The sequence below is a fragment of the Triturus cristatus genome, chromosome 9, assembly GCF_964204655.1.
Source record: "Triturus cristatus chromosome 9, aTriCri1.1, whole genome shotgun sequence".
Taxonomy (NCBI): Eukaryota; Metazoa; Chordata; class Amphibia; order Caudata; family Salamandridae; genus Triturus; species Triturus cristatus.
Window position 1 is genome coordinate 663462228 of NC_140592.1, and position 23670 is coordinate 663485897.

At 46.0% G+C, this 23670-nt stretch overlaps 1 protein-coding gene across 1 annotated transcript in view; it reads right to left on the reverse strand.

The window, feature by feature from the left end:
* Positions 1–23670, reverse strand: part of PPP1R37 (protein phosphatase 1 regulatory subunit 37) — a 551713-nt gene that overhangs the window by 412449 nt on the left and 115594 nt on the right. The window contains exon 3 of the mRNA XM_085625734.1: positions 8050–8095. Within this exon, the coding sequence (XP_085481860.1) occupies positions 8050–8095 (46 nt within the window). The remainder of the gene's footprint in view (positions 1–8049; positions 8096–23670) is intronic.

Below are 23670 nucleotides of genomic sequence, written 5' to 3' on the forward strand. Positions count from 1 at the left end.
TCGGCGATAGTTCCACTATTATTTTCTTGTGATTACCTCCTTGATAGAGATCGTAAAATTGACGATTTTTCACTGTTATGTAATTCATATGTCACTGTATCAATCTTCCTCAATAATATATGACTAGAACTTGTGATGCATGACGCGCCGGTACCTGACACCGCACGAAGTCACTTTATTGGAACCACATACCACTCCTTCCGTTGACAGATCTTTTTCAAAAATAATTATAAGATTTGTCCCTGTGACCCATGACGCGCCGGTACCTTCAACGACACAAAGTCACTGATTCACTTTTTTGGCGCCAAACACCGTCTTCAACACTCTCTCTAAGAACTTGACTAATGCCAAACCTTTCTTCCCTTATCTCATGCCTGAACCGGCAACCTTGATGTGACCCTTACAATTCTCACTGTAAATATATTTTTATCTTATTTCTGTTTACAATGACACCGTGCCTTGTTTTCAACACTATACCCGTATTGCCGAATGTATATCTTTCTAAAAAATACTTTACACGTCTTACGATCGCGTCATTTCAAACAATTGATACGCTTAATGACATACAATGATTACTGTTGACTTAAATTGATCACTCTGCTCCTTTCTGACCTACAATGCCTTGTATAATTTTCCACATATGATCGGTTATCGTCGAATCTAAACAATGTAATTGATACTATGCGTTATTTATCGCAATCATACACTGGGAACTGCTTATAAACTTGTAAAATGTACTATTGAACTGTAAAATGTTAAACCCTCTCCACAAAATATACCTACTTCTCATGTTCTACTCTCAACATTCTAAACACATCTTTTATCTTTCTTCACTAAAACGACTATACTCTGTATTTACCATTTTTTGACTTTATTTCTGTCTCCCTCACCCACACATTTCCGCTCCTTAAACACGCCACACACATTGCTTTACTTACCTGTACTAACCTGTCGCACACATACCCTGATCCCCTTCTCACCTTACCTTCACTCTCTCTTCCCATATCTACTTTCCCTCCCATCTAACGTTATGCGTCTCTAATTCCTATCACCAACTATTACATACATGATTTACACATGACCCGCCGCACCTTGTCTCTATTATACTTGGATTTACATTGTATATGTACAGCCCTGAGGAAGCCCCAGGCCTGATGGCCAATTAGGGGGCGAAACACGTGTTGGCTGTGCCATCCTTTCGTTTACAGTGACCAATAATAAAAAATACAAACACTAATCGGATTTATTCGTATCACTTGGATTTCAACCCAAACAACGAAAATTTACAATCTAGCCCAGATACACCATCAAAAAACTGGCCATGGCAATGACCCTTCATCCCTAATCAAGGAGGAGAGGTTCGCACCTGTAGCTAGAAGGGCCGTGACATTCTAGACAACTGCACCGGAGAGTTCCCGGCGGAGTCTAGTACAGCCCCCCCCCCCAGCCCCCCCTGCCCACTGCTTCCCGTTATACTACTTTGCCGAGTTCCTACCTGGAATGGACCCCGCCACCACCCAGTGATCGGCGGGTGGCCAGTTATCCACTGAGAGGGCTCGCTGATGTCCCGAGTGCTGAAGGGGTGAGGGGCTGGGAGCCAGAGACACCGCCGATCGTCTGAGGAGAGTTACGCCAGGAAGGAAGGGGGCGTGACCGGCCCGGAGGCCGCCGTCCTCCGATCACATGGAAAGGGGCTGAAGCGCCGCCCTTCCCTTTCCGTGGAGTTGAGGAAAACCGCACCCCCACACTGCTTCGGAAGGCGGTGAGCATGCAACTTCCAGGTCCCCGGTTTGAATCGACACAGTGGCCGGCTGACAAGAGGCCGTAGAGGAGGGAAGCCGGTATCTTGGAGAGCGCTTGAGTGTGGATCATCTTCCCGGAGGGGAACTCCCAATAGGTTACTCCTCGGGGGTGGGGATTAGTGGGAATTACCAGATTCTCACCTCCGTGGGGAAGCGATCACTTCATCGGCGTGAGGCCCGACTCTCACAAAGTAAAGAGAAATCAACTCCAATTCCGGCTGGACTCCGGGAACAGAGGACACCGGGACTGAACAGTAAGCTGGGCAATGATTGAGGAGGGAAGGGGGGAGAAAAAGAGAGTCCAGAGTAACACGTAGCTGAGTTCAGTCATTGTCCTGATTGACCCCTGTAATCTCTCAAATGCAAAGTTCCCGAATAGACAGAGACATCTATGCGAGTAACGCCTAGGTATTGTGGAAATGAAATGTTGGGAATAACTGTAAACCTCCAGTTGCCAGGGTGATGGAAATGCCGATAATGTAATGCCTTATTAGCGAGTGATGAAATAAGTTGCTTATAGTGCCTAGAGATCACCCGCTAAAGACCGGGAACAGAGTGAACCTCTCACTTATTGCTAACTGTAGTAGTCATAGAGTAGAGGACAGCCTTAAGGTCCATGAAGGATAGTTAAGGGAGCCCGGTTCAGAAGAACGTTTTAGACTGTGAACCATCTGATGTACCGGGGAATGTAAATGTTTTGAGAAGCGTGTCTAGGTGGAATTAAATTGACGCTCCAGAGGCATAGAGTTGGGGTTGGGCAACAATGGAGGGGTGAAGAAGAATGCTACATTGGGGTAACGAATATCAAACTAAATGTATTGAAATGTTTCATTCAGAGATATGAGTTGTTTTACCACAGTTAAAAAGAAAGGATAAAGACTACTGGTAATCTTTAACATTAATCAGTGTAGTGTCCTTTTTGAGTGGTGTTGCGCTAGATTGCGGACTGAGTAGGATGCAAGCACGAGACGCTATGTTGAGATGAATGCCTGTTAACTTGAGCCAAGCTACCCCTAGGACATAGGTCCAACAATATGTATATAAGAATGCATCAAAGAGGAGGAGGGAAGAACAGAGGCTCACCTTATTTAAAAAGATTACGGAGAACCGCTTGTCCCACAGACGTGTCTGCATTACTGGCAGCTTCGAGACAGTAGTGCTTGGTAAAGGTGTGCCTGCTGGACCATGTTGCAGCTCTGCAGATTTGATGAAGAGGCACACCAGCAAAGAGAGCAGTAGAAGAAGAGATTGCTCTAGTAGAATGTGCTCTCGGAGTTGCCTGTAGCAGTCTACCCGCTTGCTGATGACAGAAAGATTGCAGCAGAGATCCAACGAGCTATGGTCTGTTTGGTTATTGGGTGCCCTTTGCGCATTTTTCCATATGCAATGAAAAACTGATCAGATTTCCGTATTGAGGATGTCCTTTGCAAGTAAATCTTTTGACATCAAGGGTATGTAAAGCCATTTCCACAGGTGATTGAGGATCAGGAAAGAAAGTCTTTAAAATAACTCGTTCATTGAGGTGAAAATCAGATGGTACTTTAGGTACAAAAATGGGGTTAGTGCGGAGCACTACCGAATCCCTGGTGAACTGAAGGAGAGGCGGTTTAATAGTGAAGGCTTGAACGTCACTGACCCGCCTGGCTGATGTGAGAGCCAACAGCAGAGATATCTTCCACGACACAAACTTCAAATCAGCTCTATGAATAGGTTCAAATGGGTGTCGCATGAGTTGTGACAGAACAATGTTAAAATGAGAGGGTGGAGGTGGACGGCGGATGGGAGGAAACATACGAAACAATCCTTTGAAGAATTGTTGAAGGATCCGAGGGGAGTAAAAAGACTGTGTACCATCTTGTCAGAATCTTGAGATAGCCGATAAGAATACTTTAAGAGTAGAATGGGAAAGGCCTGACTTTGTCAAATGTAAAAAGAAAGGCAATAGTTGTTGCAGTTTTCCATGTACTGGGTGAATGTTGGCGGCCCGACACCAGAGGCAAAAACGCTTCCATTTGAGCATGTAGGTTTTTATTGTAGAGGGCGCTCTAGCATTAGCCAAGACCTCCCTATACTCCGAAGGAATGTCCAAATGGGCAAACTCAAGGTGTTCAGGCGCCAGGCTGCTAAGCGCAGAGATGCAGGATCCGGATGGCAGATGTGCCCATTATGGATGGATAGGAGATTCGGTATTAGTTGCAACTGAATGGGATCGCAATCGGATAGAAGGCGTTCGGTAAACCAGAACTGGCGAGGCCACCTGGGAGCTATTAGGAGTAGGCGACAAGGTTCGGTGGAAAAGCGTAGGCATAGATCTGCGACCAATTAATCAAAAATGCATTCCCGCACGAGTCTTGTTGGGGAAGCCAACTTGCGTAGAATGGGCATTTGCGGTTCAAACTGGCCGCGAACAAGTCCAGATCGGGTCGACCCCACTTCTGAAATATACGATCCAACGTTGGTTGATGGAGCTCCCACTCGTGATTTGACACTATCGACTGGCTGAGGGAGTCCACCAGGATGTTGGATACTCCCGGACCATGGACCTCTGACAGTTATTTGGTGCCGGGTTGCCCAATCCCAAATTTGCTGGGCTTGCTGGGACAGCAGAATGGAACTTGTCCCTCCCTGTTTGTTTAGGTAGTGCATACTTGTTGTGTTGTCCGTCCGGATCAACACTGATGCTCCTAGAATTATGGTGTGAAAAGATTTTAGGGCCAGGAAGATCGCTAGCAACTCTAAAAGGTTGATATGCCAAGTCCTTTGGTGAGCATCCCATTTGCCATTGACTGTTAGTCCTTGAAGGTGCGCTCCCCACCCTTTGAGGGAGGCGTCCGTGGTGATGACGAAACTTGGAGCTTCCACTAGGAATGAGAGGCCTGCTGCCACGTTCCTTTTGCGAGTCCACCAGAGCAATGCCTTCCGCATCTGGGGAGTGATGTGGATGAGATCGTCGAAGGACCCAGAGACCTGTAGCCATTGGTTGTTGAGCTCCTCTTGCAGGGGTCTCATTTTGAGACGACAGTTGGGGACCAAGGGAATGCAGGATGAGAGTATTCCTAGAATTGACTTGAACTGTCGGACAGAAACGCACTCTTTTGATCGTATTAGTGGAGCAAGCTTGCACAGCTTTTGTTGTCTTTTCGGTTGAGACAAAGGCTTGTGTCCGTAGAGTGTCTATAGTGGCTCCTAAGAATGTTCTTGTTTGTGATGGGATGAGTTGAGACTTCTCCAGATTGATGGAGAGACCCAGAGACTGGAAGAGTGACAGACATTTCTGAGTATGGAAGTTTGCGACTGCGAAGGAATTTGCCTTGATAAGGCAGTCGTCTAAATAAGGAAAAATTTGGATTCCTTCCAACCGAAGGTGTGCCGCCACCGGTGCCAAAACTTTGGTGAAGACACGGGGCGCGGAACGTAGTCCGAAGGGAAGGACTTTGAACTGGAAGTCCCTGCCAGCCACTCTGAATCGCAAGAACTTTCTTTGTCTGGGTAAAATCGGTACATGAAAGTAAGTATCTTGGAGGTCGAGGGTGGTCATGTAATCCCCCGCAGAGAGGAGTTGAAGGACTTCTTATAAAGTCAACATCCGGAAGGATTGTTTTTTGAGATATTTGTTGAGGGAACAAAGATCCAAGATGGGGCGCCATTCTCCCGATTTCTTTTTTATTAGAAAAAATCTGGAATAGAAACCGGTGCCTCTTTGTAATTTCGGAACCACTTAGATCGCTCCCTTTTTTAACATCAAATTGATTTGAGAGAAATGCTCTGGGAGATGAGCTCAACGCGGGCCCTTGGGAGGAGAATGTGGAGGAAGTTTGATAAACTCAAGAACGTGGCCCCTGGCCACAATGTACAAGACCCATTTGTCTGTTATAGCAGACCAGGTTGAGTAAAAGCGGGAGATCCTTCCTCCAACTTTTGTAGGATTGAGTGGTAGAGCAGGTGGCAGTTGTCACTGCTTCTTAGACGTATTCCGTCCGTGATAAGATGACATATGCCTGTTTTGTGCATATGACGAAGTTGATTGCTGCCTGGAAGATTGTTGTTGTGAGGAGTAACGTTGGTTACCCTGATAGGACTGGTATTGCCTAGACTGATTATAGCCTCCTCGACTGGAGAAAGATCCACAACCTCTAGCACCACGAAAAGGCAGTTTTCGAAACTGAAGAGTACCGAGAGATGTCCCTGTCTCTGTATCCATTTTAATGGCTTGTAGGGCTTCATCAACATGCTGACCAAAAAGAGACTCACCGTCAAAAGGCATGTTGATTATTTTCATCTGAACTTCCTGACGAAATGATGTGGATTTTCAACCAGCCGCACCCGCCAGTTGCCGAAAACCCATAGACACAACATCCACAGCAGAATCGATAAACTCAGCCGAGATTCATTCTCCCTCTTGAAGGATTTTTAGCGCTTCTGCCTTGGAGGGCTCAGGTAACAACTGGATGTAAAGAGATGTCGGACCACATCTGTCTATCATAGCGACCCAAGATGGCCAGTGAGTTAGCTGCACGAACAGTAGTGGCCGCCATGGTCAAAGCCTTTTTTCCAATTGCGTCCAGAGGTCTCCCATCCCATTCCGGGGGAGCAGACAATGGAGAGGAGGGATTCCGTGCTCGGCGTTGCGCTGCTTGGGCAATAACGAAATCTGCTGGTGAGTTATCCGGTGCCTTATTCTTTTCAAGGCGAGGCAGGACTGCCGGAATGGAGGCAGGAGTTTGCATGCCTTTCAGTCCTTCCTGCCAAATACAGTCAATAATAGGAATACTTTGCACTTGTTTCCTCGGCTGGTCTTCAAAATCGTAAAGGAAACAATCATCCTTCTTTGTTTCCATGGGAAGAAGGAATCGTTGTGCTGCTCTTTCCATTAGAACATGAAAGCCTCCGATGTCAACTGGAGGCGAGTCAACAGGAGCAGGTGTCGAAGAAGACGGCGTTTGTATTGGATAGTCACCCCATTCTGTAAGGAGTGATCGGTCATCCAATTCTCCTTCTTCTCTGTCATGATCCGTGGTGTGGGCTTCCTGATGATGAGACATCGAAGGTACCGAAGAAACTGGTCTGGACGACCTCAACACTGTTGAAGATTGGGGAACAGGTGTAGGTGGTACAGAAGAAGCCGATTCAAATGGAGGAAATCGGCGGTAATAGTAATCGAGCATGTATTGTAGATTGTTTAGAAGTGATACAGGCAATTGTGCCGTAGGGTTTAACTCTGGAGCTGGAGGAGAAGTGTCTGGATAATACTACTCTTCTTGATCTACGTCTTGGTATTTAATGAAGAGCTCTGAAGGGCTCCTGGCAGTACGAAATCTGTCATCTTCCTCAGATTCATCCTCATTTGCTCCGTAATCCAGTAACTGCTCGGGCAACTCAAGAGGCACTCTACTGGGTAATGTGTGAACTGGAGAGAGGACCTCTAAGGAAGATTCGTGTCTTTGAAGCAAGGAAGGCGCCGTCGGCGGCAATAGTGAAGGCAGCACCGTAGATGTCCTTGAGGATGCCGTGGCTGTAGATGACGACCAAACTTGAAGATCAGTGCAGGAAGATAGCATATCTTCACCGGACACGGGTCCTCAGGAGTTGGTCCCAGCCTACCCACCGTATAAGCATAAGTGTTTCCCTTTTACAAATGTACTGCAAATCCCTGGTCATTTGTGGCCAATGTGGTGTAAAGACAGTAACCAGAAAGACGAAGTTCCAGCCAAATTTATTTAACTACTTTGTCCATCGATAGGTCCACTACTGTTCACTATCTTTCTCTCACATTCAATGAACATAGGAAAATCTCTACAGCTGTGCGCAACATTGCTACAATATCAAAGCATCATTAATAAAGGTACAATTCTTCACAGGTTCTGTTAACTAATGTGACTGTTTTCTGTGATTTCAATTTAGTATGCCTCACCAATTGTTAATCGAAAGCTGATCCCAGACCCTATGCTACATCACCAATGGGAGTGATTCGAGAGTAGTAAGTCATCAATGATGCAGAAAGGAATTTCAATGTACAATGTTTCTGTAGGGAAAGTGAAATAATGGATCATATTTTTACCCTGGTCTACAACTAATAATCTGAATGGTTTCTGAAAATTACTAAAGTATTAACAGGCTGTTGCTTCTGAAGTGGTCAGTTTTTGCCTGGTCAGGACTGTAAAAATATTAGGAAAAAAAAAGATAAAATCCTTAATACAGTGTGTATTTTCAACTACTGAACCATTACCAAAGTCTATAAAGGTCTCACCTTTCAAATCCAGACAGTCTACCCGTCGAGTTAGATCTTGAAATTCCTAGAAGAGAAAGAAAACAATGACATAATGAGTTGTGTTAAAATACCATGTTCAGTTAGAATAAAAGGTTTATATAAAACCATGCAAAAATGTCTATCTGAAATGTCCACAAAATCTCATAGACCAGGGTTATTACCTGATAAGGAATGTTATTAATAAACAAACCAGACTCAGATTTTAAAATGCAATCAAGACATAAGGTGCTTCATAACCCTGTGCCAACCCCACAGTAAAAGGGTGAACTATAGTGAAATATTTATTGAAATCTCAAAACCTTGCAAATATGTGTAAGTCACAGGAAAGCCAACCTATTATGAAAGGCCCTGCTAAACAAAAGCTTATGCTGACAGTAAACAGTGACACCTCCATGCAGGCATATAAGTCAAAAGAATAGCAGGAAGATCATAGGAACCATCTATAGTTTTCCTAGGAGGTGTCTTTCATGTTACTGCCCTTATAGGATTAAGAGAAAACTTACAAAAAAATAACGTACTACAGAAACAACTAGACTATGTACATAATTCCTTTATCATGAGGTAGACCAGTATACACTCCTGATCTTACTTTATATTGAGAATCCTCTTTTGGAGCTGAACCATTTATGAGTATGAGCCAGGTGGGATATCTTAGCACAAAAGATATATATGTGAGGAAAGTAGACCTTTCCACAATGCGAGCATTGGCAGGGGTTGGTCTTTTTATTCCGTTGCTAATGAAAAAAAGAATGTAGCACAGATTCCGTGGAAAACACTAACAGTCACTGAAATGCTAGATGACTGAAGATCACCAATAATGATTTTAATTTGATGTGATCAAAGGTAATAAAGAGGTTAGGCAGTGAAGTTGTTTCAGAGTTGGTTGACATGGTTAAAAGTTTTTCATGGTAGGATGAGGTGGTAAAAGTCTGCAGAGTACATCTATCACGATGCCATGCTGGTATACATAAGGGCTGTGATTAGGGTGTTAACAGTCTACTGGATTGTTTGTCCAATAAGACCATTTATTAGAAGTTGTACTATACATTTACTGTGTTGGTCAATTAAGTCCATGTTACCAGTCAAAATCTAAATATGCACTTACACGTTTTTACCATTTTATATACTCATACTTTGTGCATACTTAGTCCTCGTGAATGGCAAAACAGCAACAGGTCAAGTAAACATAGATGACCCTGTGTTGTTGCCTGATTCAAGTAAGACTTGAGAGGCACTTTTTGCAGCAAGCTTTAGGGTGCCCCTTATATAAACTAAAAGAGACTGTAACTTGCACAACCTGCAGGCTGAGATAATTACTACTAGCAAAAAGGTTTTCAGCATCAGCAAGTGAACACCACAAAGGTGCATTAGTTCAAATGGGGACACCTTGAGACCCAAGCAACTAAGAGAAAACAAATGCAGATAGGCCAGCTAAACATCCTTTCAGAGTAGAGACAGCTAAATCTTGCAGAGCAACTTGAAGCACAAAACGCCAGAAAGGCAAGCATGGAAGGAGTTTAAGTACGACAACTCGCAACAAAAGAACAAACTTAATCCAGCAGTCCCACATAGACTAAATTTGTAACTGACTTGCAAGCAGCTAAAAATACATCCACGTCTTATGGCCTCGAATTCACACAGTTCAACCACCAAGCACGTAGAGGAAGCATCCTGCTGCAAAAAACACATCTGTTATAGGTGGGAAAGACTAACAGTGTGGACCGTGGAGTTCCAAAAGACAGGCGTAACAAATCCTGTCACTCCTCATTTGATCTGGGATGATGGGAATCGAGAAAACACATACATCCGTGGCCAGCAGACCTAAAAGATGTTCCCCAGGGAACAACCGGGGGAAGGGCAGAGTGTAGGACATGGGGCATTTCCTAGTAAGAACTATGGCAGAGACCTATGTGTAGATATTCAAGCCTGGCAAGATGTCAATAACACTGACTTAAAGATATCATTTCTGATTCTCCAGAGACAGGCAATGAAAGGCATTTCCCTTCACATGCAGGTTAAAAGTCAGTGGATCACCACAGAGAAAATAGCCGAATGAAGAGCTGTTTAAAAGAAACAGTGCAAGAGAAAGATGGGCAAGACTGGAGCTGCTGCTCTTTACCCTTCGGTCCAACCATCCCATTAAAGGAGCCATGGGTACTTAGCAGGGTCTGAACCAATTGGGGAGACAGACCCTGCCAGGAGTGCTTGTCTCCAGAAAAGCAACAATATTGTTGGTGGAACTGCTTGGTTGGGGATGCATTTTCCAGCAAGCACACTGCAGTTTTCTCCCTGAAAAGCCTCTTGAAGTCAAAAGGCATGCCCAATACAGCAGGCTAGATGTCCACAGAAAAGCCCGAGGAGAAAATCAAGGCTCGCTTGTAAAGGGTAACTGAAGTTAGTAGTAATATAATATGGCCATAGTGTGAGTTAAGCCTAGACCACTTTTAAGTATTTGCTTACAGGCATCCAAAACTTATTAACCACTAGGTGAGAAAATATTTTTCCATGTGATTTCAAAAGCTAATCATAGCCAGTATTGCCATTCCCACACAAAACAAGCATTTGCAATGCAAATTGGTCTCACGTTTGTGAGATTTAGAACTACTGGCGTTGTAAATTACGTCTTTTAGACATAATGCAGAGGGAAATGGTAGCGATCAGCAATAATATCAAACAGATCACTGGAAGAATCACAGAGGTGGAAAGCAAAAAAGGTACTACAAGATTTGGATATGAAAACAATAAAAGACATCTCCATAGCAAAAGCCACACATGCACCCTCTGCACAGACAGATTAAATAGAATACTATAATCGAAAGAGGAATTTAGGGATCTTTGATCTTCCATAAGGTGCCTAGGACAGCTTGGGGCCTTGTGTAGAATGTTTTCCCTAAGGTATAGACCATAAACTTTACAAGACTTTGAAGTGGAAAGAGCATGTACAATGACCACCCACAAACTGCAGAACGCCAGAGCTCCTAGAGCTACTGTTTGCAAACCTCCTTGGCTATCAGCAGATCGAATGCACCGTGGACTATGTTTCTCAGAATAAACAAATTATATGGGAAGATGCAAAGATTAACATTTCACATGATTACTCTAAAGAAACCGTTAGTACTTGAAAAGGCTTCCTCACTCACAGGCCAAGACAAAAGAGCACAAATCTACCGTTCTCGCATTCTAGGCCCACCAAGTTAAAGGTCACTAACAAAGAAAACCTGTGCTTCTTTCATGATCACAAACAACTAAGTGGGAATTCACATGGAACTACATACGTCATAGTAGGTTCTTCTATCGGTATGCAGCCAGGATCCTCTCTAATCTAGACAAGCTCCTCTGTTGCAATCACCAGGATGTCCTAAAGTTAGTATGGGGCATTAAAAACACTATTGTAACTCCATTAGTTTAGACGAGTTTGTATGTGATTTAACAAAATCATCTACTACCAACCTTCATATCATAGTTAGTTTGCTATGCTTTGAGTGGTCAACTATCTATGTCTCTCCGGGGCAGCTGCAGCCATCTTGTAAGGTTGGCTGATCTATGGTAAATTCAGAACTAGCCCACTGCAAAAAGGTTACAACCTGTACACAGGGTTGCTTTAACTGGGGTAAGTTAAGGATGACGGAAAACTGTGCTCAATCAATTTCTACGCTCCTCTAATGTGGACTGGAGCAACTCAAAATATATGACCTTTGACATCATAGTAATCAGTGCTCAGATGCATAGTCTCTGGAGACTCACAAGAGATTCTTACCACATACACTACTCTTAAGTGTGCAATAACTGGGGCAGAGTAGTCAACCTATAGCCAGTTCATTAACAGTGGAAATATTTTTATTAACCCCTTCGGTGCCACGCCCTTTCCCCCTCCTGTGCCGGGCGTTTCCTTAGTGGGCGGGTTTCATGACGAGATAGTCTCGTCATGGGAACAGCGCGACCGTGCTCCATGACGAGACTATCTCGTCATGGGCACAGAAGAGGTTAAAATTAAGATTATACTATTGGTATGGGACAGAAAATTGCCAGAAATGGGCTGGAATTAACCTTCATGGTTAAGTGGCTCAACGTACAGCCATCTAGCAATTGTTTGCTATGCCTAAACAAATGTTGTGTTAATTCTTTACTGGAGGAAGTAAACCACGGCAAAAATTATACTTGCACCGTTATTAATCTTCCTCCCAGGTGAATTATTGAGGGATAAATAATAACCTATTTGCTTGTGGCTAGAAGTTGTTCTCATGAGGCCTTTTTATATTTCCTTAATGTTCCAGTAGTAAATTTATCGAACCTTTCTACTCAATGGAGTTCCCCAACTACACTTAATTCAATTAGTTTTTGTGCCTTTATTTTTATGCTTTTCATTGTTATGTTAAAGTAGATTTATAGAGCGCACGGCTACTCAGAAGAGTGTCCCGGCGCTAAGACAGAAAAGCAAACAGAAACCGGAGGAAGGGAAAGAGAAAGGAAACCCAGAGAAAAAAATTTATTAAATTGTTTTTTGAAACAGCCAGGTTTTCAGTTGTTTCCTGGAGGCAAGCAGGTTGGTAACTTGCCTAAGTGGAAGAGGTAGCTTATTCCAGAGTCCAGCCACTTGCACTTGAAAAGAGCGAACTCCTTTGCGAGCTCTGAGGTACTTAGGGGTGGCCATAAGATGTAAATGAGCAGATCTAAGAGATCTGCAGGGTACATAAAAAAACTCTTCTGCATATGTACTTTGCTCCCACACCATGCAGGGCCTTGAAGGCCAAGACCAGAGCTTTGAAGCAAATTCTACTGCGAACAGGTAACCAATGCAGATTCTTAAGATGGTGGGAGATCCGCTCTCTAAGCCCGAGACTCAGAACAGCCCTGGCTGCCGCGTTCTGCACCACCTGCAATCTGTTGAGCAAGAACTCCGGGAGGCCTAGATAGAGGACGTTGGCATAGTCCAATCTAGAGATAAGGGCCTGAATGACTGTTTTTCTGTGCGAGGTCTGTTGTAGAAATAAAAACCTCCGAAGCATCTTCAGGAGACCAAAACAGGTCCCGGTTGCGGACTGCACCTGGGCTACCATAGAAAGGGCGTCATCCATTTTTACTCCCAGGTTCTTCACAGTCCTAACAGCAGCCTGGGAGGAGACATGTCTTGTGGCCACCATTGTTTCCAGTGGGGGGCAGTGAAAGAAAACGATCTCGGACTTGTCTGTGTTACATTTCAGATGGTTATGGTTAAACCATGCAAAAATTTCCTTCAGGCACTTGTTGATCTTCTTCCCATTGAACTCTTCTCACTTCCTACAGGTGAACAGCAGTTGAGTGTCATCGGCGTACGATATTATTGTGACCCCGTTCTCTTCAGCCAAAGTAGCCAGGGGGCCAAGTACAGATTGAAAAGTACGGGGCTCAAAATAGAGTCCTGCGGCACACCCACAGTCAAAGATGGCATGCTGGCCGAAAAAGGGGGTGACCAGACCTCCTGATTTCCATCCTTTAAAAGGGAGGCAAACTACTTTTGACACCGCGGCGCACGGTGTCAAAAGCCGCAGAGAGGTCTAAGAGAACCAGGACCGCTTTGCCACCAGCATCCAAGGTCTCTTTGATAGATTCAGATACCTCCAGCAGTGCCGTCTCTGTACTGAAATTCTGCCTGAAGCCAGATTGACTAGAGTGAAACAGATTAGTGGCCTCTGCAAAATTGCTGATCACTGTATGAACGTATTTCTCAACTGTTTTTGCAAAGTAAGGCAAAAGAGAAATGGGTCTGTAGTTAGTGAAGACCATGGGGTCAGCCGTAGGTTTTTTTAATAAACAAATTATTTTTGCGCTCTTCCAGCATATTGGTACCTGGCCGTTAAGGAGGGACGTGTTCACCACACAGTTGACAATGGGATTCAAAATCTCTGCCATGGATGCTAAGAATTTGGCTGGGCAAGGGTCTACAGGCGAGCCAGATTTCAAACTCTTCATTATTGCCAGTGATGACTAAAGGCATAGGCGGGAAGATGGAAAGGCGAGCCCTCTCTTCCTGGCACTGGGTGGCAGTCCGAAGAGTGGCCGACCCATCATTCACACTTGGGCTGTCAAACGAGGATTGTATTGCAATGATCTTCGTGTAGAAGAAGTTAAATTACCAATCCACTCGTTGGAGGGATGGGATAACCTGGTCACAGCCCTAGGTGAGGAGAAACTTTTGACAATGTCAAAAATTTCTCTACTTTTATTTCCTGCCGATTCGCTTTTAAAAGCAAAGAAGTTATTCTTAGCTACCTGTATCTTTTTGTGGTAGTCTCTTAGGGCCTCTTTGTGGTTCCTTTTATTTTCAGCCTTACAATCCTTCCTCCAAACTCTTTCCTGGCGTTTACAGTCCTTTCTACTCTGACGTAAGGTGTCATTGAACCAAGGGGCTGAACGTCTTATTATTCCTATAGGGCATGAGGTAGGAGGGGCAAGGGTCAAAGTACCCTGTGCAATCCACTTTACAAGAGCCTCTGCATCCAGCTCTATGTCACCAGTGAGTATGGGGGGGGGGATGTAGGTCTAATTTGTATTTGAGCATCCAGAGTAATCTTATGAAGAGGTCTGGAGGTGGAAGATGGCTGCTTAACCTGTGTCGATAAGTGATTTAAAAATTTAGGTAGCCTGAAACTGACCAAATAATGATCTGACCAGAGAAGGGGTAGAGGAGGCTCTGTCTGAATTGAGCAATTTCCAAATACCTGATCAAGGGTATGACATTTCTCATGCGTGGGGGCAGATATACATGGAATGATAGTGAGCCACCCAGGGATTCTATCAAGGAAATCGTCTCTGAGGTGTTCTGCTGATCCATGTGTATGTTAAAATCCCCTAAGATGAGGAAGTGTTTCAATCTGGAGGCCACAGGCGAAATTACATCGCCAATGGACTTCAAGAGAGCCCCTGCCGGCCCTGGGGGTCTGTACAAAAGGACTCCTGCCAGGCACTGATGGGGGGACAGGGTAGCCTGAAAACAGACATTCTGCCCCTTCAATTTCCTCCAGGGGAATGCAAGTAATGGCTATGTCCGTTTTGCCAATAATAGCAATTCTACCTTCCTTGCTTACAACCCGATCTTTCCTTATAATAGAGTAGCCAGGGGGGATAGCTGAAGCTATGGTTGGGTTGGACGAGTCCGAGAGCCAAGTTTGTCGGAAATAAAAAATCAGGTACAGTCTCAGATAGTATATCATAAATGTGCAAAGCATGTTTATTAAGCGATCGACAGTATTACAGTAGAGCCTTGATGTATTGTTGCTCCTGATCTATAGCACCCCGCTCCTCCTGTCTTTGTGTATTGTGCTCGGGCATGGTATTTAGGGTGTCATTAGTGTCACCCCAGCTGTAATGTTTACACCCGGTTACAAAAGCGCTAGTCTCAATATTTATAACCTTCTTGCACTGGCAGGAGGAGCCCAGCTCAATACGAGTCTCCCTGTCGTATGTAAGTACTTTATTTGCTGCTTGGTTCAAACCGGCAGAAAACCAAACCCCGGCCGACTCTGGGATGCGGACGGGCTTGCCTTTGGCGTGCCACCGGCGCGCCCTCTGCGCAGCCGGGCAACCATCTTGTTTAAATGCCGAGCCGTCAGCCGAAATGACGGAGGCCAGGGGAGGATTAGCGTCCCTACACAACAATCGGTCACTAGGAGACCGTGGTGGATCGGGGACCGGCTTCGTTATGCAAATAAGAAAACAAGTTACTTACCTGTAACTTTGGTTCCCCAGTATTGGTAACTTTCATAGATTCTCATGCTTTGTATCATTCCCCGTCGTCGGAATGGGAGCCTCGGTAAACAAATATATATATATATATCTCATAACCATAGAAACAAAAGAGAAAAATAGGCCTAGGCCTCATCTCTTTTTGTAGTATATCACCCTCTTTGTGCCAAAGAGCCCAAACTTTTGCCAGGACCAATCAGCACAGCCTCACCCTCTGGAACCTTCCTGAGAGAGCTCAGAGCCTCAGATTTTCGTAGCCGTTGTGCCAACAGCCACTACCTCAGTAAACCGGAAGAGCTTTCCCAGGGGAGGTGGGTGGGCGCATGAGAATCTATGAAAGTTACCAATACTGGGGAACCAAAGTTACAGGTAAGTAACTTGTTTTCTTACCCCCAGTATTGGAACTTTCATAGATTCTCATGTTTTTTATCAGAATAGTAAGCAGTACATCAGAAAAGCACATTTGGAAGACACATGGCGTTACCCAACCACCTCAATCTATGAAAGTTACCAATACTGGGGAACCAAAGTTACAGGTAAGTAACTTGTTTTCTTACCCCAGTATTGGAACTTTCATAGATTCTCATGTTTTTTATCAGAATAGTAAGCAGTACATCAGAAAAGCACATTTGGAAGACACATGGCGTTACCCAACCACCTCAGTGTACATGAAAAAACAATCATTACTGAAACCAAATGTGCTTACCAGGATGGCGGGATTGTAGGGAAGGCTCACCTCTCATTGAAAAAGATTCCGGAGGACTGCTTGACCAACAGCAGCTTCATCTCGGCCCACCGATTCCAGGCAGTAGTGCTTCGTGAAGGTGTGTACACTGCTCCACGTTGCTGCCCTGCAAATGTCCTTGATCGCCACTCCAGCAAAGAGAGCCACTGAAGACGCCATCGCTCTCGTAGAATGAGCCCGGGCCCTTTTATCCAAAGGTTTGCCCGCCGCCTGATGACAGTATTGAATTGCACTGGAGATCCAGCGGGAAATGCCACTCTTGGCGAGCGGCAACCCCATCCGTGGTGCACTGTAGGCAATAAATAGCTGAGTAGACTTTCTGAAAGAGCGTGTGCGCTCGAGATAGAATTTCAGACATCTCTGGACATCCAAAGAATGCAATGTTCGTTCCGCCTGGGTGGAAGGACGCGGAAAAAAGGAGTTCAAAATTAAGGGTTCATTCAGATGAAACTCCGAAGGCACCTTCGGGATGAATTTTGGGTTGGTTCTCAAAATCAGCACATCCCTCTTGAACTGCAGAAAAGGCTCCACTATAGAGAGAGCCTGGAGTTCACTAACCCTCCTAGCCGAAGTTAATGCCAAGAGAAGGGCTAGTTTCCACGACAGGAACTTCAAGTCCGCCCTGTGAATTGGCTCAAAGGGCGCTTTCATCAGTTGAGCTAGTACTAGGTTAAGCTGCCAGATAGGAGGGGGTGGTCGGACCGGAGGAAACATCCGAAATTACCCCTTAAGGAACTGCTTAACAATCCTTGCGGACCATAGAGATGGCCCCGATGTCTTCCGTCAAAAACGGGATATGGCAGCCAGATGTACCTTGACCGAAGAGTGCGCCAGACCTGATTTAGCCAGAGACAGGATGTAAGGCAAAACCTGATGTGGCCGGGACTTATAAGGATGGAGTTTATTCCTGTTGCACCATAGACAAAATCTCTTCCATTTTGCCCTATATGTCTTATTAGTGCTTGGCGCCCGCGCCTGAGATAAAACATCCCTGCACTCCCTGGAGAGATTCAGATGACGGAATTCTCTGTGTTCAGGAGCCACGCTGTCAAGTGAAGTGACTTCGGATCCGGATGGAGCACCTGCCCCTGATCTCGCGACAACAGAGATGGAATCAGTGGCAAGCGAATCGGGCGATCCTGGGAGAGAAGCAGGAGTTCTGTGAACCAGAACTGCCGCGCCCATGCTGGAGCAATGAGAATCATCTCGCATGGTTCCGCCCTGACCTTCCTGAGAACTCGAGGAATGAGGGGAATGGGAGGAAAGGCGTAGCAAAATGCGCCGAACCAAGCAATCGAAAGGGCATTCCCCAGAGACCCTTGATGGGGAACCTTGCTTGCGTAAAACCGGCACTTGGCGTTCTCCGGAGACGCAAAGAGGTCTATGGTCGGAGTACCCCATCTCTTGAATACTGCCTCCAGCGTGGCCTGATGTAACTCCCACTCGTGAGTCACTTCCGTCTGTCGACTTAGAGCATCCGCTGTGATGTTGAGACACCCTGCTAGGTGTTCGGCTTGCAGAGTGAGCTTGTGAGAGATCGCAAAATCCCAGATCGTCTGAGCTTCCTTGGACAGAGTCCGTGACCTTGTTCCCCCTTGCTTGTTGATATAGTGCATGGCCGTCGTGTTGTCTGTCCGGACCAGCACTGCACGATTCTGAAGTCTGGGAAGGAACGCCAGCAAGGCTAAGTGAATGGCCCTCAGCTCCAAGAGATTGATGTGGCGTAGTCTGTCTGCTGGACTCCAGTGACCGCTGACCTGAAGCTCCTGGAGAACAGCTCCCCATCCTTCTAAGGAAGCATCTGTGGTCACCACCATAGGAGAAGGAGGGATCCGAAACGTTAATCCTCCTGCGATGTTCTCCTTCACCAGCCACCATTCGCAGGCTTTGCGCATAGCAGGTGTTATCCACACCTTGTCGTTGAACGACCCTTCTGCCTGGCGCCATTGTTTGTCCAACTTCTCCTGCAGAGGATGCATATGAAGCCTGCAATGCGGTATTAAAGGTATGCAGGATGAGATCGATCCGAGTAAGGACTTGTACCGTCGAACCGATACATATCTCCTGTGCAGCATTTGACGAGCGAAGGTGGTCAGTTTGCCTTGACACTCCTCCGATGGACGAGCCGTGCATAGGTTCGTGTCCAGAATAGCCCCAAGGAACTTTCGTGACCTGGAGGGTATCAGCACCGACTTGGAACTGTTGGGCTGAAGACCCAAATGGGCGAACAACCGTATGCAAGTTGACACGGCCTGTGACGTTGCCTTGAACGTCGGAGCCTTGACGAGCCAGTCGTCCAAGTATGGGAACACTTCCAAGGACTGCTTTCTTAGAAAAGCAGCGACTGGTGCCAGCATCTTCGTGAATATTCGAGGTGCCGACCGAAGGCCAAACGGAAGCACCTTGAACTGGAAATGGCTCTTGCCTACTGTGAAGCGTAGATATTGCCTGTGAGCTGGGTGGATCGGAACGTGGAAGTATGCATCCTCCAAATCCAGGGACGCCAAAAAATCTCCCGGATTCAGTAGTCGTAGAATATCTTGGAGAGTGACCATCCTGAAAGAGAGTTTGATGAGATAGGTGTTGAGCTCCCTTAGGTCTAGTATAGGACGCCATGCATCTTCCGTCTTCCGAACAAGGAAGAACCTGGAATAAAACCCGTTGCCCCTCTGCGAAAGAGGTACGGGCTCTATCGCCCCCTTGATGAAAAGTTGGTGGGCTTCGAGATGCAACAGTCGGAGATGTTTTGATGGACGGGCGTCCGGAGCTCTTGTTGGAGGAAGATCTTGGAACTCCAACGTATGGCCACTCTGAACAATATTTAAGACCCACCGGTCCGATGTTAAAAGAACCCAGCTGTCCAGACAAAAAGAGATCCTGCCCCCAACCGGTGTTCTTGGTAGGGGAGGAACAGTAGCCAGAGCCAGGAGGCCGCTATTGCCTCTTGGCGTTGTCTCGTCCCTGACGATTCGGACGTCCTCTCTGGGACTGACGAGAGAAAGACGCTGAATGACCTTGGCGTTGACTGGAGTATTGACCTTTATAGGACTGTCCTGATTGTGTGGAATATTGACGTTGGTTTCCTCTGTAATTAGAAAACCCCCGACCACGTGCTCCTCTGAATGGCACCTTGCGATAGTTCAAAGACCCCAAGGACTTAGCTGTGTTTCCTGTCCTTCTTTATGCTTTGGAGGGCGTCATCCACATGCTTACCAAAAAGCATCTCCCCGTCAAAGGGAAGGTCCAAGATCTTATTCTGGACCTCCTGGCGAAACCAGGTCGCCTTCAACCAGCCTTGACGGCGCAAGACCGCTGACCCTGCCAAAGCCCTGAAAGCAGTAGAGGCTATGTCCATCGCAGAGTCAATGACTTCCGAAGAGCATCTTTCCCCTTCCATCAGAACCTGCTTGGCTTCCTCCTGACTCGACTCTGGTAGCTGGTCCATAAACGGCTCCATGTCGCACCACATCTGGCGGTCGTACCTGCCTAGAATAGCCAGAGAATTAGCCGCAAGCACCAACAAGCTGGCCATGGTGGAGAATCTTTTTCCCACATTGTCCAGCCTCCTGCCTTCTTTATCCGGAGGCGTGGTTAACGGAGTGGACGGATTCTTTGACTTGCTCTGTGCGGCCTGAGATATGACGGAATCCGGCTTAGGGTGTCCTAGGAGACATGCAGGACTGCCCTCAGGGGCCTTGTATTTCTTCTCCAGCCGGGGAAGAACCGGGATGAACGTCGCAGGATTCTGCATCGTTTTAATTCCCTCATCCCAGACATGTTCTATGAAGGGAATTGATCTGACCGACTTCCTATATTGTGCTTTAAAGTCATAAAGGAAACAGTCGGACTGCTCCACTGTAAGGGGCAGACCAAACCTCTTGGCTGCCCGTTCCATCAAATTATGGAAACCACCAATATCTACTGGAGGCGATATATTTGTCTCCCGGCCCACAGCATCCGGATCCTGCATACCAGTGTCATCAGGGTCCCCATCCGGATCCCCTGGATCAGTAAGGGGGATCACATGCCCCTCATCGTCCTCATCTGTATCCAAATCCTGTGTGTCCTGATTGGCAGGTTCCGAATATGAAGGCTGAGGAACCACTAACGGTACCACCGCAGAAGTGGTACGAGGTATGTCCTTAGGCAGAGGTGGCAAATCCATTGCCATGTCTCGTGGCACCACAGACGTAGAAGGACGCACCGGAGTGAGGTCTGGTAATGACGGAAAACGAGCTTTATAGTCTTGCAGCATCATTTGCAAATCCGTCACTAAAGCCACTGGCAAGGCTATCATATCCTGCCTCAGAGAGCGGGGTTGTATTTCCTGTGAAAAGCTTTGTCGCCCCTCCTGCACTTCTGGACCATAAAAGTCCTCAGTATCTGTGTCCTGCTGTTTCACATTCAGGTCTGAAGGGCTGTAGGCGTCCCCATACTGCCCATCCTCTTCCTCCTCCGAGTCATCGAGAAGCATGGATGGTGGCAAAGGCGTGACCCGCCTAGGGGAAGTCATGTCCGGCGTAATTTTTAACCTCTAGATGGCAAATCCCGAATTCTTAGTCGTCGACGGTCCCGTCGACGGAGTCGTTGGCAAAGGGATTCCATGAGTCGACGAACTCGACGACGACATAGTCGACTGAAGGGTAACTGTCGTCGACGGGGCGAGAATTGTCGTCGACGCTGAGGATGTCGACGATACTGGAATCGTCGTCAACGGTAAGGTCGTCGACGGAGCCTTCTTCTTCGTCGACGGAGCATGTTTCATCGTCGACGGGACAACCATCGACGGTCTCGTCGACGAACTCGTCGTCATCAACATCGACGAACTCGTCGTCGTCGTCATCGTCGATGTGGTCTTCGTCGTCGACACCGCCGTCGAAGACGAGAAAGAAGCCGTCGTAGACGATGAAGTAGATATCGTCGACGGTCCCGTCGACGACCCCATGGAAACAGTCTTAACTATGGAGATCGTCGTCGACGTACCTGCTTTAGCCAGCGTCGACGGGCGCTGTTTCTTCACTGGAACTGTCTGAGGAGTTGCTGCAGCATGTTTCTTCACAGGTTTCTCCTTTTGGGACGGAGGAGAGGATGTTGTAACCTCCTTCTTGTCCCTAAGGGCTACATCCACACCAGCAGCCCGTCCCTACCTCTCCTTTACACTTCCGTGAGGAGATTTCATGGGACCAGCCTCCTCAGACCTATCAGAGATCCCGTGAGGGGCTTTGAGAGGGGGTTCCGCAGAGGTGGAGGGAGATGACCTACCCCTCTTCCTAGATCTCCTGGAGGAGGTAGCAGAGATTGAATCCTCCTCATCCGAAGAGAGAACCTCCGTCCTGGTCTTTAACTTCTGCAGCCACGTCAGCAACCGACCCTCTCTGTCTCTCAAGGTTTTGGTAGAGAAGGTCCGACAAATTTTACAGTCTGTGGCCTTGTGCTCCGGGTATAAGCAGTATATGCAGTTTTCATGCTTATCTTCCACAAACAGTCTCTTCTTCCCACAAGAAGCACAAGGTCTGAATAAGGCTTTCTTCTCCTTTTCTGACATTATGTCACAAAAGATAGCAAATAAAAATGTCCAATAGTAAAGTTCTGAGAAACTGAGCAGAGCTCAGTGGAGACTCCCTAGCACAACGTGCGGTAGAAAAATCTGAGGCTCTGAGCTCTCTCAGGAAGGTTCCAGAGGGTGAGGCTGTGCTGATTGGTCCTGGCAAAAGTTTGGGCTCTTTTGCACAAAGAGGGTGATATACTACAAAAGGAGATGAGGCCTAGGACTATTTTTCTCTTTTGTTTCTATGGATAGATATATATATATATATATATATATATATATATATATATATATATATATGTTTGTTTACCGAGGCTCCCATTCCGACGACGGGGAATGATACAATGCATGAGAATCTATGAAAGTTCCAATACTGGGGTAATCACCAGTTAAAATACAGAACGAACAGAAAATTCCCCCCCAACAACAATTCCCCAGTTTAAAAGTTTAGGTTAAAAAGTGCAAACGCTGCCAATAGAGTCAGAAAGGCGCGCGCTGCAGTCTCCTCGCAAAGAAGCTTACTGTCGTAACGCCGCCAGACCTCCATCCTGTTTAAATGCCCAGCTGTCAGCGAAAATGACGGAGGCAGGGGGAGAAGCCGCGTCCCTCCAAAACAATCAGTCACTAGGAGACCGTGGTGGACTTCGCTGTTATGGCAACAATGCCCTAAAGGAAGGAACTAATCAGTCCTGTTTTCAGAACAGACAGAAACTTTAGAGCTGCCGTTAGCAAATCATACCATTACTTAGGGTAAGGATAAATCATGGACATCTTTATTTTCCTCCCTAAAGCCCCCTCTGGCTCTCTTGATCCCCATAACTCAAACCTTCATGGGAGATAGAAAAGATTTTTTGTCACTCAATCAGTGCAACTTTATAAATGGCATTAAGATTAAATTCAGGTCCACTTTCAAATTCATAATGCGTAATAAAGCACTAAATATCGTTTAAACTACTCCTCCTGGAGGGTGATATATCCCAATAAGGATATGTACTCCCTAGTGCCTACATACAACAGCCTTCTCGTTTTAATTACTAAAAAAAAGAAATGCAGCAAACATTCACTTAATGTCAGTGATCCTGAAGTAAGCCTTCATTTTGAATGATCTACAATTCTAATGTCGACCAAACATTGATCAACGTGACCCCTAAAAACAAGCCCTGCAGGAAAAGGAACACTTCAATAAGTAAGTAAACTGAGTTGAAATATTTCATGGTTAAATATTACTTTCCAACACTGCATACAAAAGAATTTTAAAGCACCACCTCTATTCACAGGGAGCGCAGGCCGGCTCAGCACAATATAATCTTCAATGGACCAGTTCTCTGTGATCCAAGTCTCTTGTAGACAAATTATATCGGCATTCTGCTCTTTCAAGAATAAAAGTTTGTTTTTATTAGTGCTTAAGCCGGCTGCATTCCAAGATATCACATTAATATTCCTGCTAGGAAGAGTTCCCACATTTTAGGCCGAACGGTCTTTTTGAATTAAGAACGCCTGCAACCCAACTCCATTTCTTATTTTCCTCCTCTGCAGGAAGTACATACTGAGTATTTTTCTCTGTATGGAGCGAAACCCTCCTACC